Source organism: Hyaloscypha bicolor (assembly GCF_002865645.1).
Source record: "Hyaloscypha bicolor E unplaced genomic scaffold K444scaffold_10, whole genome shotgun sequence".
In the NCBI taxonomy this organism is placed as follows: Eukaryota; Fungi; Ascomycota; class Leotiomycetes; order Helotiales; family Hyaloscyphaceae; genus Hyaloscypha; species Hyaloscypha bicolor.
The window spans coordinates 1,468,268-1,482,920 of record NW_020194512.1 but is presented as its reverse complement, the minus strand read 5'-3'; the positions used below and the strand labels follow the sequence as shown (position 1 = coordinate 1,482,920).

The window sequence follows — 14,653 nt, the reverse complement described above, 5'->3', positions numbered from 1 at the left end:
GACCCTGTGATGGCTTTTATATTGTTCTGAGAGTTACACGAACATTTGGATTAGAGGTACTTTGACGTTGACGGGGAAGAATAGGACGAGGCCGAACGACGTGAAGTTAAGCCCCGGTCACGTGCAAGCCACGCCAAGATCAACCGCGTCCTTCGAGCTGCCTTGTGTTGCCATTCTCGCCACATTTGGAACGTTCTCTCCCCAACCACCACCCACAAACCCCTCAAAATGTCCGACCGCGATCTCCAAGACATCCTACGCAAGCTGAAGTCCTCCCGTGACTACGCCGACATCCCGTCCCTCCTCTCCAAAGCCAAAATCAACCTCCTCAAGCTCAAAGCCCTGACACCAACCCCCAGCACACCCTCCTCCACGCTCCTTCTCGCACGCGAAGTCTTCGAGACCGGCGCCTTGCTCTCGATTCGCGCCAAAGACCCAGCGGCATTCACACGCTACGTGCACCAACTCACACCTTTCTACGAGCTCCCCTCTTCACGATTACCGCCAACAGGATCGGAGAAAAACAAGATTACGGGGTTGTATCTACTCTTGCTATTGACACAGGGAGATTATGCCGGTTTCCATACGGAACTTGAGGGTTTGGAGTTGAGGGAAGGCAGAGTGGGTGATGTGGAGAAGGATCGGTATTTGGGGTATCCGATTAAGCTGGAGCGGTGGCTGATGGAAGGGAGCTATGATTTGGTCTGGAAGGCGATGGCGAGTCGGGAGGTACCAAGTGAGGAGTATGGTGTTTTCAGTGAGGTGAGATGCCCCCACCTCATCATCTCTTTGCTTTCATACTTTCAGACAAAGGCTAGTAGCTGACAAAACGGATTCTAGATCCTGACCTCCCAAATCCGCAGCGAAATCGCCTCTTGCAGCGAAACAGCCTACCCGTCCCTTCCAATCTCCTCAACCAAGGACCTCCTCTTCCTTGACAGCGAAGGTGCCGTGGTCTCCTTCGCCCAGAACAGAGGCTGGCTCATCAAGGACGGCCGGATATACTTCCCGAAGCAGAGTCTGAAGGCCAATGTCGATGAGGAAGGAAACGAGAAACAGGAGTTAAGCGCGATGGCTATTGAAAACACTTTAGGCTACGCGAGGGAGCTAGAGACGATTGTTTGAGCCAATCTTGCTCCTCTGCAGCGATATTGCGTCGCATGGTTAGTGCATGATGGAGATGAGGCATGGCCTGAGCATCAAAGATGTATTCTAGACGGCGCTTTGGCGTACCAAACAAGACGACAATGGACTGCATATGATATGATTCAACCCCTTCTACGTTCTTGATCAACTAACCGCCATTCGCTCGATCAAATACTCCCTACATGCAGCCTCAGAGCAGTCAATCAGATCTACTTTTTCCGAACTCCATTTTCTTTGCCGCGCAAAAGATTCTCACGCAACAAGCTTCAGCCCACTCCCGTTTTTCCCCACCTCGCAAACACCACAAACAGCACAGACAGTACCCTTGTACTTGGAGTGATATTTGCTTCCGTCAAAGGCACAGACTTCGAATGCTGAGCCGGAGTAGATAGGTGTATGTGATGCAGCACAGATATCAAATTCAGCGAACTGATCAAACTCAATTTCGATAGCATCGTTGGGATTCCGTTCGCACTGGGCCTTGATCTTTTTTGCCTATATAGTTGGTCAGTAAATGGTTGATATACCAGCGAAATGATAGATAGCTTACGTTGTCAAGCATCTTAGCAGCCCCACCATTAGCCAACATCCTGTTCGCAAAGCTCAACGCTGAGTTGAAGTTTTTGTTCTGGTATGCAAGCTTCATGCCACTGGTCAGAGCTATTTGCCGATGTGGCACCTCAAGTTTCGGGATTGTGAAGTATGCAGCCAGTTCAAGACTTCGCTTTAACTTCTCAGGTGACTTCGCGACCTCTTCGTCTGTGCCAAGTTTCCGTCGCTCCAGCTCTATCGACATAGCAATGGCATATTCGCATGCGGTTGTGATCAGCTTCTTCGCCTCTTCGACTTCTGATGCCGTCGAGACAGCGTTTACAAGAAGAGCATGAAGGATACCCTGGAAAACGACTTCTCCATCTTGAAGTTTGTTCGTACGCATAGCAGTGTAGCCCTTTTGTAAATCATTGGTGGCGAGTGACTCGATGTCTCGGGGAATAATCGGGAGAACTTTCCGAGGATCAGTCTCGTCGACAGTTCGACGAACGTAGTTGATGAGTGGAGGAAGACAGACAGAAGCAGGGAGGTATGTCTTCGTAGCTTCGTAGATCTCCAAGAAACGTGGCTTCAATGGTGCGAAGTTGACCGCACCAAGTTGTCTGTTCAGCAGTTGCATTGCGGTCTCAAAAGAGCCTCCAGCCACGTGATCAGCAGCTATTGGTGAGTTGCGAGCCCATAAGTCGGCTTCGCTGCTTCCAGCGCCAGCCTCAGCGCTGTCGACATTGACAAAGTCGCTCTCAACTTCTGGAACAATGTCATCGCCCATGTCCCAGCCTGCTGCATCTTCGTCGTCATCAGCTTCGGCGAGACCGCCATTTCGCTTGGCACCGTCTTCCTCTCCAGCTTCATCAAATCCGAAAGCATTAGAGGCGGCTATTGGTTCGTCTTCTAACGACAAACCTTCAACTTGACCGAGTAACGCCTTCTCGAAGAAAGATTGGGAAGTGGCTTTTGTTGGCCAATTCGCTTTGAATGTAGACACGATCGGCTTTGGAGGAGATAGAGGAGAGCCGAGTGCTGGAAGAGTAATTTGATCCTCAGTAAGACCAGTTGCCTCCAAGATTGATTCGCATTCTTCTTCCAGACCATGAGATTTAGCGGTCATGTATGCTAGCGGATCTGTGAGAGGTCAGCGGGGATCCCGTCTATTGTCAGGACTGCAGAACTTACAGAGATCAATTTCCTTGAACATTGCTATCCGGTCGTTGACATCTCCGAGATACAGGGCGTTTTGGAACCGAGCAGTAAAATCGCCACGATGCTCAGCGATCTTGGCCATGCGGGTGAGTTTTGCTTCATCACCCGTAGCTAGGTAAAGGAAAGAGAGTTTGTCAAATTGCCTTAGCTTCTGATACGCCATCTCGACAATTTGGTGGTTGCCGTGGGCGAGGGCTTCGGTTGTCAATCTTGACCAGAGCTTGGGTCTGTCGAGCTGCTTTGCCATTTCTACCGCAACATCAAGGTTTCCACATTCAATGGCGAGCTCAAATCGGGTCTGTGGATCTTGAACGAACTGCAGGGCAATCTCAGGGTAACCCTTCTTTTGCAGGTAAGAGATGATGCTTTGGCCAACGAGACTTGAGTTCTTGATGATTTGCAACATTTCCTCATAGTTGCGCTTCACAAGCGCAAGCTTGAAGCGATATTCTGTCGGGTCGATATTCAGGATCTTTGGCTTTGCATTGCGGTCGAGGCAGTATACTGTGCGTGCTTTGACCCGGACGAGGTACACTGTTTGATCCAAGGTTCGAACGATTCCATTATCGCCGTTCAGAAGAGTATACTTGATGTGATTAAGGGTGGAGTAGAGGAGAACTCCGGCATCATCCCAAGTTGCGCTCTTGATTCTGATAGTCTCGTGAAGCGTGCTGACCTGCTCCAAGGTTTTCGTGACGATGGTGACATTGTGCTTGCTCAGCAGTGCAGCATAGAGCCCATCGTTTGACCAAACAACGTATTTGACACCTGCTACGGTCAACTCGGCAGTAGCTTTCTTTTGCTGGATATCGTAGAGATGAACGGCAGTTGGAGTAATTAAGAGAAGATTGCCAGTTCCACCAAAGTAAATATCAGTAGTTCCGGTTGGTGGCTTGATGGTTTTGGTCGTGGAATTTGAGAGATCTCTGATATCAATCTGTTGGCTGGCGGCGTTGAAAACAGCAAAACGATTGCGTGCCACAAACACCGCTGAAGTTCCCTGCCCTCGTTTCGTGTCTGTAGCATCCATAGAACCAGAGCCATCTCGGGGCAGATTGATCAACTCGTATGATCCGCCATCCGCTGGGGATGTAACAAGAATAGCGCGCTCAGCCGGGTTATAGGACAATGAACGAGGTGGAACCCACGGGCTGCCCAGCTTCTTGAGGGTCAAAAGAGTTGGACTTTCAACATTCTTTTGGAAATCATATGACCGAACATGCTTCTCTCGTGTGATGAAAAAGAGGTTGTTCTGATAGAATGCAGATGCAGGCCTTTCCCGCTCCAATTTGAAGACCATAACACCATTGTCGTGGCCAGCGGCGAAAAGGTTGATCTCCGGATGCGCTGCAATAACCCAAAATCTATCGTTCTCTCTCTTGAAAGACTGGACTGAAGTACGCTTATTAAGATCCCAAACCCGGATGGTCTTATCCTCACCGCAAGATAATATCAGATCTTGGTGAGGGTGGAACAGGCAGCCGGATGCATTCTGAAAGTGACCACGGCAGGTGTCGACCTCCCAGGCCTTCGTTTCGCTCATTCTCCATAATTTGACAAGTCGATCATCACCAGCGGATACGATCAAGGGTAGTGTAGGGTGGAAGGCGACCCAGTTCACGCCTCGGTCATGTCCTTCTAGGACGAATTTGACCACCGCATCCGTATTGCCAAACATATCCGCCTGGTTCTGGTTTCCCCGGGACATCTGGTCTTCGAAAGTCATCGAAGTTGGTGCAGAGTGTTTCTTTCTGAGTCCTGAAATATCCCAGACACGTACTGACTGATCGAGGGAGGCCGAAACTACCAAGTCGTCTTTAGGATGGAATTGGGCGCACATTGTGTAATGGTTGTGACCTGTCATAGTGCAAACTGGAAAACATATCAGCAAAGAGGATCCTGCCGCAATGGGCTTTGGAAATATACTCAAAGATCTATTCTGCCAATTCCAGATTCGGATGGTCTGGTCATCGGAGCTGGAGATAATCCAAGGAAGCTCATGGTGGAAGAAAACTGTGCGGACATAATCCAAATGACCGTTCAAGGTAAACAAGCATCTTCTAGTCTGGTATGACCAGACCTTGATCTTGTAATCATCTCCGCCAGAAACGAAGAGGGGTTGTGTCTTGTGGAAATCGACTCCTCGTACGGGTCCATCATGCTCCTCGAATCTGTCAATCAATGTTCCCATGCGGTAATCCCAAAGTTGAATGGTTGAAGAGTGAAGAGATACAAGAATCCATGGTCTGAAATTTGTTAGCTGTGAATGCGCCTAGGGAGTAGCGGGGGGGACCTTTTGGGATGGAAAGCAATTCCCTTGGCTCTCGAGGACTTCGACTCAAACTTCGTGGAATATTAGCACATGGCAAGTTACATCGACAGACCGATCTGGGCAATAATTACCTTCGTCAGCATGTTGGGGGAGGAGTTGGTAGCCATCTTGACCGACGCTGCAAGAAACCAGAGAGCCTAAGATTCGCGCATGAAGGACAGCGGATGGTTGCTGGTGTGGACCTTCACTTATGTATCTTGCTGCGCACGCCGTATAGACAATGGATTCGAAGAGGGCCGTGGGCAGGTAGCAGTCGGAGTCGAGAAGGGGGAATTTGTGTGCTCGTGGAAATCGAGTTACGATACGTTGCGATTCCAGTGTGGTCGGTTCTTGCCGGAACCGAAATGTCAGGCACCAATGCAGCAAGCTTCCAGCTGGTGGGCAGGAGCTCCTTGCGGACACCTTGCCAGAAAGAACGTCAACTGTGTAAATATACTCAGCCTTGTCCAAATGTTGTCGCAGACTCCTGTACAATAGAACAGCATGCATACATTCCCACTTGCTTGACTACAGCTTTTGACTCGTTCCGCTGGCGGATATTTCACCTTTCACTGCCTCCAAGATCCAGTGTTCTGCACCCATCTGGACCTTGCCCCCTGAAAGGACAGCTGTCGAGAAATTCCGACAACTTCAACACAACGCAAATATGGGAGTTTTGAGACTGCCATGGGGTCTTACTGGAGCCCTTTTGGCATCTACCTATCTACACTCTTTATGCGCCTCTGCGAGCCCCTCTATAAATGTGGGGTTAAAAGCATCTTTCTCTTCAGCTCCGTACCTGCTTGAATTGCTGTGAGTTTGCCCAAGGGCTCTTCGAACACCAACTTACTCCAATTAGAGAAACTGCTGCAGACGAAAATGCTACCTCCTATTTCCCCCTTCTTGACCGAATTGCAGACGGGTATTTTTCGAAAGCTTCGACCGACCAAGAGCTGTACGACAAATTCATACAAGTTCTCAAAGATGACGGCCACATGGCAGACCCAGAAACACTGTCAACATACAAATTTGCCCTATCTATGCACTCCCTAGCACCTCGGATCGAAGCCCACTATCAGTATTACCATACAGCTGTGGAGCCATCACTGAAGGGTGAACAAGATACCTCATGCCCGGTCTGGGTCCTATTCAATGGAAAGCAGTATTGCTCTCCAACTTTAGACGAGGCACATGGTGAAATCAGTGGGGACTCGTAAGTTGGAATTCCTGAGAAGAGCTGCAGCAACTAACGGAATTTTCCAGACAAGTGCAAGAGTTACAATTTGACAGAGTTCTCGGCAATCATTCTGCACCTGCCTCGATTCTATACGCTGATATCACTTCTACCGCCTTTGGAAAATTCCATAAAACTTTGGTTAAGACTGCCCGTGAAGGGAAGAGTTCTTACCGAGTTCGACATAGAAAGTTCATGACCGCAGAGTCTAGGCCACTTATTGTTCCTGGATATGGTGTTGAACTTGCCCTCAAGAGAACGGACTACATTGTGATTGACGATCGCGAAGAGGATGAAAGCAAAACCGTTACTGCCACCCCTGAAAAGGAGGTGAAGTTTGAGGACGAAGAATTGGCAGATCTCAAGCCACTATCCTCATCGGAGCTTTTTGGTCTCGGCTTGAAAGCGTCAAGTTTTATCATGCAGAGCGAAAATCCGTTTGATACGCTTGTGAAGCTGTCCCAAGACTTTCCTAAGTATTCGAGTGCTGTAGCCTCCCACAATGCTTCAGAGGATTTCGTTGCGGAGCATGATTACAACCGAGGTCAACTTGTCCCAGGGGGCTTTAATATTTGGTGGATGAACGGTGTTCAGTTGATTGAACGTCAAATTGAGGCATTAGAAATGCTTAACATGCTTCGGAAGGAACGAAAACTCATCAACGGGGTTCGCGATCTTGGCTTATCTGGCCAAGAAGCAATTCAGTTGCTATCTCACAACGAAGTGGCAACGGCAAAGGCTGATAGTGATGCCCCAAGATTTGACTGGAGAGATGAGATCGAAGGAGGCAATGTTATCATCTGGATGAACGATATTGAGAAGGATAAGCGCTACGCGGACTGGCCTCGGGTTCTCCAGGCTGTAAGCATGAATGTGTACCGACCTGGTGAATTTGCTGACCTATCGTAGATGCTTCAGCGCACATATCCCGGCCAGTTACCCCAAATTCGAAGAGACTGCTTCCAGTTAGTCATTCCCGTTGACTTCACAGACGCTGAAGATGTTCTGCTCGTCGCAGATACACTTTTGAATTTCGTTAAACGCAAAATTGCGATTCGTATTGGGCTTGTGCCCATTACAAAGACGAAGGAATCACTGGAACAAGCGAGGGTGGTATACCACCTGGCCAATACCTACGGACTGCAAGCGGCTCTTGTCTATCTTGAAACTTCATATACTTCTAAGATGGTGACAGGACCGAGTAAGTCAGCCTTCGACACTGCAGTGAAATCACGGCACGTGCGTCAAGAGAAGGTAGCGGTGCCCATGGATGAGATGCTCAAATCCGAAGATTATCAAGACCAAATTGAAGCTTCCAAGAAATGGATGCGCAGACTTGCCGCCGACAGCAAGATTCCGCCAGTGTTTGTGGATGGAGTTGCAGTCCCTCGGGACGAGAATTGGCTTCAATTGATGAGCAACAGAGTCTCCACTGATCTCCAGTCCATTCAACAAGGCATTTTCACAGATGCATTCGAGGCGGATGCGTGGCTTCCTTCATACTTCCTCCTCCAGGCATCGCAGAAACGCAACCCGATAATCTCTCCTGAAGATGAGAAGACGCTCAAGATATTTAATGTTAACAAGCTCGCGGGCGAGAACCAAGCTCTTCTGGATACTTTGCCGCGGATCCGAGTTGATGCATCAGCTAATAAGACTCTCTGGGCTCATATGATTCTAGTTGCGAATTTGGAGTCTGAAGTTGGCTCAAAGCTACTTGCGACTGCAGCCGTCTTCTGGGAAGCAAATCCATCTGTGGAACTCATTATTGTGCACAACCCAGTGTCTAATACAATTGACACTGGATTGAGCAATGACTTGTTTTCACATATGCAGAGTAATTCAAACAAAGCCTTTGCCAACATGAACGATTTGACTGCGATCCTTGCGGGAGAAAAGACAGCTGAAAGTGCTTTGACCCAACAAGGAGCAAGCCAGTACTGGCATGGAGCGGATTCCCTCATCAGGTCACTAGCTTTGAGGCCTGGCGAAAACGCTGTTCTTCTCAATGGCCGTTTGGCTGGACCTATTCCAGCCGATACCGAGTTCGACCTCTCCGACTTTGATTCATTATTATCGTATGAGCGATCGAAACGTATTACTCCGGCATATAATGCAATGGATTCACTTGGATTGTCCGACAAGATTGCGGATCCTTTAGCAGCAGCAAAGATTTCTTCGATCGTGGCAAAGTCCACGATATCGGATACTCCTGATGGAATCTTTGAACAGGCATCAACACTTCGGATGAGTCAGTTCAATGTTTGGAACTCTTTTCACACGGTCATCGAGACTGGTGACATCTCTACTGCAACCATTCAGTTCACCATACTCTTAGATCCTGCCAGCGAGCAAGGTCAAAGATGGGTGCCAATTGTGAAAGTGCTCTCAGAACTTGATGGAGTGTATATGAAGCTCTTCCTCAATCCTAAAGAAAGACTCCAAGAGTTACCTGTCAAGCGATTCTACAGATACGTTCTGGATTCTAAGCCAACCTTTGATGAAGCTGGAGCCCTTCTGCCACTCGGAGCTACTTTCACGGGCGTCCCCCAAGAAGCACTACTCACTGTCGGGATGGATGTACCTCCAGCTTGGCTTGTTGCACCTAAGGTTTCAGTCCACGATCTTGACAACATCAAGCTTAGCTCTATCAAAACCAACGTTGAGGCTCTCTACGAACTTGAGCACATCTTGATTGAAGGCCACTCTCGTGAAATTCCTGGTGGCAGTGCTCCGCGTGGCGCCCAGCTTGTCCTTGGTACTGAACGAGATCCGCATACTGCAGACACTATTATCATGGCCAATCTGGGTTACTTTCAGTTCAAGGCCAATCCAGGATTCTACAAGATTGATTTGCAGGAGGGTAGAAGCGCTAAAATATTTACCATTGAGAGCATTGGCTCACAGGGCTGGAGCCCGGTTCCTGGCGATGAAAGCACGGAAGTTGTCTTAATGAGCTTCCAGGGCACTACGTTGTACCCTCGTCTCTCACGAAAACTTGGCATGGAACTAGAAGATGTTCTCGAAGCAAAGACCGACTCGCCGATGGACTTTGTCTCGCAAGGTCTCAAGTTCGCCCAAGGCATCCTCGGGAAAGGCAAGGCAGATGTTGCAGCAAAGCAAGAACAAGCCGAGATCAATATTTTCTCTGTTGCCAGCGGACATCTGTACGAGCGCATGCTGAACATCATGATGGTCAGTGTCATGAAGCACACCAAGCACACCGTCAAATTCTGGTTCATCGAGCAGTTTCTGTCCCCATCCTTCAAAGACTTCATTCCCTACATGGCCGCAGAATACGGCTTCCAATATGAAATGGTTACATATAAATGGCCACACTGGCTCCGACACCAGACCGAAAAGCAGCGCGAGATATGGGGTTACAAGATCCTCTTTCTCGACGTTCTCTTCCCCCTTTCTCTCGATAAAGTCATCTTCGTCGACGCCGACCAGATTGTTCGAACAGATATGATCGAACTCGTGAACCATGATCTTAAAGGTGCTCCCTACGGCTTCACACCCATGTGCGACAGCAGGACTGAGATGGAAGGCTTCCGCTTCTGGAAGCAAGGATATTGGGAGAAGTTCCTTCGCGGGTTGCCGTACCATATCTCCGCCCTCTACGTCGTGGATCTCCACCGCTTCCGCCAGATTGCAGCAGGCGACCGACTTCGTCAACAATACCACCAGCTCTCCGCTGACCCTCAAAGTCTGTCTAACCTGGATCAAGATCTTCCAAATCACATGCAAAGCGTACTTCCCATCCACAGCCTCCCGCAAGAATGGCTCTGGTGCGAAACCTGGTGTAGTGACGAAGCGCTCGCTGACGCCAAAACAATTGATCTGTGCAACAATCCTCAAACCAAGGAGCCGAAATTGGATCGAGCCAGGAGACAAGTTCCCGAATGGACGGTGTACGATGACGAGATTGCGGCTGTGGATCGAAGACGGAAGGGCTTGCCTGCAAATGGAAACGGAGAAAAGAATATGAAGAGTCGCACATTGGAGGATATCGTTAGTACGGCGGCGACGAGCGAGGTGCCGGGGGAGACGAAGAGTAAGAAGGATGAGCTTTAGATTTGTATGTAGATAGAAGGAGTTTTGGATTGTAATGAACGTAGATTGTATGTGTACAATGGCTTGAACATTTACTGTGCGTCGTACCCCTGAGTAGCATATCAACTAAGTGTACCTTCCTCCTAGGTTATCGATCGCCACACATTTTCAATGCTTCTAAAAGAGTCTGCAATTCGTGTTCATTCCACTTCTGTACTAATTGTAGGTGAGGGGTACTTACTCGCCGCCTGAAGTATTCGTTGCTGCTGCTTTAACCCCCTTTTCTCTAGACGCCACCTTTCAATAAGCGAGCACCTGTCAACAACGCCGTTTCTTAACCTCCTCGAACCTCGATTTCGAGATACTATAAATCAAGTGCCTATCGGAGAGTGTAACGAGAGGTGACTGAGTGTCGTTGCCATTGTATTTTCAAGATGGGAGAGTGAAAGAGGGAGCCAGCTGCCCATAAAAACTCCTTTTTGAGACGGATTTTTTTTTATTAAAAAAAGTCAAGCTAATCCCTTTGTCCGTATCCTTACACTATCTCCGTCAGACCACGGGGACCGTAGCATACAAGAGACGCAGACAAAGATGAGAGAAACATCGCAATATGAACAAGGAAGAGCAATATCAATACGGAAGAGGAACAACAACAAAGACTTGGTCGTGCAAACAGCGGTACACAACCTGAAGCTCAGACATAATATCAGAGCAAGGGATATAACCCTACGCCAATTTTTAGAAGGAAGAACTTCAAGGATCAAGAATTTTCAAAGCACGGTTTTAGATATCTATGGGAATGTGTGTCTTCACTGGTACAGCTTCCAAATCAACAAGGCATTGGACAAGTGAAGCACCAGTTTGGTTGGGTTAAAGGATGGTCAAGTCATCGAGTCCAAAATATGTGTGCGAATGCCCCGATTTTCGTAATTTTGAAGAGCGTTGCATCCCTTCCGATGAACTCAAGTGGATTTAAGAGTTTAGTTCATATACACAAGTTTATTTAATTCGAAGTCGGGTGCAGGTGCCTCCCTGTTTGCCTTCAGATATTTCGTCATCCTTATTCACGAAATGAGATTTTCTCTGGCGACACAGCCACTAATATCTACAAAGGCACATACTGGCTTACTCTTGTTGTTAAGTACCTAGTTCTTGCCACTCGACCTTACCGTCTAATCTTTTTCTCCTTCCTCCTTGGGTCTTTTTTCGGAGAAACTTGAGCGTCACGCCCCGAATTTCCGAAGTCTTTTTCCTCGTATCACTTCTCCGCTTTGAACACGTCGTCTCATGCTTGGCCCTTCTCGCAAAGCCAAGGAACCAAGAAGCCCTGGTACGACTCATCTCACCATTTGTCAAGCTCCCTAAGTGTATGAAGCCTGACACGTTCACTCATTTATATGTGTGCTGACTTCATGCACAGAAAGACAAGATGTCGAACAAAGATCAGAGCAGTACGAAAACCGGTGAAGGAGAATCCAAGTAAACGAGCTTCGATGGAGAGGAGCGAGGCTCTAACCATCCAACACCTTCTCCGAGCCTAACCCTCCCTCGATCTACCTTTCATCCACGAACTCCGAACGAGACTGAACGGCAGTCGCTCTCCTCCCACATGGAGAGTATGGTTGCACAACCCTCCCTTCACAAATCCCAAACAACTCGAACAGGCTATTCGCGTACGTCGACCGAGTTTGTTCCCACGCACAAGACCATGAAATGGGTGTCTTCTGCCCTTATTGCAGAGGCATCCATATGCCATGGGGCGAGGACTTGCCGAAAACCCACCAAGATAACGGCGAAAAGCTCTTGAGGGCACCTGTTGGCACGATGTTAGCTGGAGTAAATCTCAGAAGCAGAGGAGCGATCGCTACCCTCTCGACTGTAGCCTATCTCGAGGTTACACGCCAACCACATACGACCGTTGATGGTTTGGCCAGATTGGAGTCACTGTATCCAGCTTCTGCCCAAGCTGGACGCCGTGTTGCAAGACTTCAGAACACGCTTCGAAACATTGCTGGAGGAGCCTTCTTCTGTTCCCAATCATTACGATATCATCCATCGAGCACTGCTGGAACCTTTCTTGAGTGAGAGTGCTCTTGGAGATAGCCTTCTCAGTGGTGCACCCAACACAGACTACCCAATGTCCTCCGCGCCACCGATGCAGCGCCGAGGCCTCGGCGGAGCAACTCATCACGGGAAGGAATCCTACGATGACGAGCCGACCGACTCAGACAATGAAGCTCATAGCGATGGCAAACTGCGAATGGAGAAGAGAATTATGCCAAAGGAGAAACATGGATGGAATAGGCCAGCCAAACGCCGAAATTGGGAGTTTGTCCCGGGAACAGACCTCGAAGTTGCTGAAGTTGGCAAGCCAGATCCCTCTAAGTTCTTCCTCGTCCGCCAAAACAAGGACAATCCTTTGGAGAAAGACATTCGGCAGTACGCTGGCTGGGAGACCTTAGATTGGGACGATCCAAATGATATCGAAAGCCTCAACAGCGCTCGACGTCAAGTACGCAAACGTACGAGTGGGAAGATTGCCGTGTCGCGAATGCCATACACGCAGATGGAGAAGGACGTTCTCAAGAATCTGGTTCAGCAAGCCATCCAAAGCGGCAAAGACAGACTTACCATCGATTGGGACGAGATATCCAGGAACATGTCGAAGCATTTCGAGGGGATCGTTCAAGAACCTGGTCAGCCGATGGCTCGAACATCCAAGGTAGTCGCCGGACAGGAGAAAACTCCCAAGCACAAAGTGCAGACTCTGAAAACTCGGAGAAATGGCACTGCAAACCGTGCCGGCAGAGCCATCCAAGCCCAAGCCGAAAGTTATGGCGATATTTGGCTTATGTTGATTGCCTCCAAGCCTTTAGGCAAGAGAGGTCGCAGAAAGAAGGAGACCGAGGTTGCTGAGAAGGAGAAAATTGAGCTGGACAATGCTGAGGAGGAAACAGAATTACCATCGAACCCGAAGCGCCGTAGGACTGGAACAGAGGATATCGCGCCCGGTCCAAAGATGCCTCCTGGACCTCCTCCACCTCCTGGAGGAGCAGGCGGGATTGCTGGACCCATGGGAGAAGGATTTAGTCTGGCTCTGGCGCAGACCACTCTTCCGAGTCATTGATTCTGGTATTTATAGGACATTAGGGCTGAGTGAAGGACATTCAAGTTTCTTTCTGGTACTTGACAGGCGATTCTGGCATCATGTCTAGTGTTGAGACTCATCTTGGCCTCGGTTTTGACTCCATCCACCAAGGCCTGCTTAGTACAGCGCGACGAGATTAGACATGTGACTTTCACAGACTTTTGTAGGAAATGGATTCTTTTATAAACTTCGGCCTTTCTTTGCAGCCGCGATATCACCGGTAATTTGAATGACCCTATTGAACTGTTTGTAAAGGAAGCCGCAATTGCCAGCGAATATCTAGGTTGCGGCCCGAGTACCAGCACATTCCACAAATATGGGGCGGTTCAAACACTGTTCCTGCAAACTCCACTAATCGTTGAAAGAGCGACCAGCCTTAATGGAGAAGAGAGTCATGGAACAAACTATTTGTGTTTGTAAATTTTTGGAAATCAACAACGAATCTTCAAACAGGATGTCAAAGAGAGGGACGTAGTCATTCCCTTTGCCTCAAATAGGGTGAATTTCAATTACCAACATTCAGTAATTCATTATTAATTATGTATAATCTCCTTTGAGTACTTCTTTCATAAACCTGATCAAGCAACTGGAGCCCTCTGGGCAAGTAAACATAAATTCGAGGTTTGAGATCGAGCGGCAAGTATAAAATTGTTGTTGTGAATTTCTAGTCAGATAATTTTGAAGAATTATCTAACTTACCAATGAGTAGCGAGCCATACAGGCAAGACAAAAGATGCGAATTTAGCTGTGAAATTCACATATGCAAGTTTTCTTTCGCCACTGGAAGCTCGTGCCTCATTCCGCACCTACAAATATTCCCTGACCTCGCGCCTCTGCTCGAACACTCTTTCCACAACAAACATCCACTCGGAGCACTTGAGACCTTCCGAATCAACAGGACAGTCTTCTTCAAATCTCTTCAGTCTTTGTCGAACCTCGAGGACTCCACGTCAACCTGTGTTCCCATCAACCACTTTAGACCTTTCCCAGAAATTACTCTGTAAGT

At 48.5% G+C, this 14,653-nt stretch overlaps 4 protein-coding genes across 4 annotated transcripts; 3 read left to right on the top strand and 1 right to left on the bottom strand.

Moving 5' to 3' along the window:
• Positions 1–169: 169 nt before the first annotated feature.
• Positions 170–1,276, top strand: K444DRAFT_606040 (uncharacterized protein). The gene is made up of 2 exons (XM_024878912.1): positions 170–762; positions 841–1,276. The coding sequence occupies exons 1-2, from the start codon at positions 229–231 to the stop codon at positions 1,123–1,125; spliced, it is 819 nt and encodes a 272-aa protein (XP_024743996.1). The 5' UTR covers positions 170–228; the 3' UTR covers positions 1,126–1,276.
• K444DRAFT_689582 (Coatomer, alpha subunit) lies at positions 951–5,337 on the bottom strand (the record flags this gene model as incomplete). Its single annotated transcript, XM_024887750.1, has 6 exons — positions 951–1,641; positions 1,697–2,820; positions 2,872–4,770; positions 4,825–5,144; positions 5,192–5,241; positions 5,302–5,337. The coding sequence occupies 6 exons, from the start codon at positions 5,335–5,337 to the stop codon at positions 1,399–1,401; spliced, it is 3,672 nt and encodes a 1,223-aa protein (XP_024743995.1). The 3' UTR covers positions 951–1,398.
• Positions 5,338–5,655: 318 nt separating this feature from the next.
• Positions 5,656–10,647, top strand: K444DRAFT_550235 (glycosyltransferase family 24 protein). Its single transcript, XM_024876501.1, has 4 exons — positions 5,656–6,022; positions 6,069–6,422; positions 6,473–7,304; positions 7,353–10,647. The coding sequence occupies exons 1-4, from the start codon at positions 5,877–5,879 to the stop codon at positions 10,518–10,520; spliced, it is 4,500 nt and encodes a 1,499-aa protein (XP_024743994.1). The 5' UTR covers positions 5,656–5,876; the 3' UTR covers positions 10,521–10,647.
• A 1,601-nt stretch (positions 10,648–12,248) lies between these two features.
• K444DRAFT_623310 (uncharacterized protein) lies at positions 12,249–13,626 on the top strand (the record flags this gene model as incomplete). Its single annotated transcript, XM_024882266.1, has 2 exons — positions 12,249–12,580; positions 12,612–13,626. 2 exons carry the CDS (start codon positions 12,249–12,251, stop codon positions 13,624–13,626), a joined length of 1,347 nt encoding a protein of 448 aa, XP_024743993.1.
• Positions 13,627–14,653: the final 1,027 nt, after the last annotated feature.

Bases quoted from the DNA above. Each gene is read 5' to 3' on its own strand.
- K444DRAFT_606040 (XM_024878912.1), top strand. From the start codon at position 229: ATGTCCGACCGCGATCTCCAAGACATCCTACGCAAGCTGAAGTCCTCC. The intron at 763-840 runs GTGAGATGCCCC...AACGGATTCTAG, and splicing joins AGTATGGTGTTTTCAGTGAG to ATCCTGACCTCCCAAATCCG.
- K444DRAFT_550235 (XM_024876501.1), top strand. From the start codon at position 5,877: ATGGGAGTTTTGAGACTGCCATGGGGTCTTACTGGAGCCCTTTTGGCA. The intron at 6,423-6,472 runs GTAAGTTGGAAT...GGAATTTTCCAG, and splicing joins GGTGAAATCAGTGGGGACTC to ACAAGTGCAAGAGTTACAAT. The intron at 7,305-7,352 runs GTAAGCATGAAT...GACCTATCGTAG, and splicing joins GGCCTCGGGTTCTCCAGGCT to ATGCTTCAGCGCACATATCC.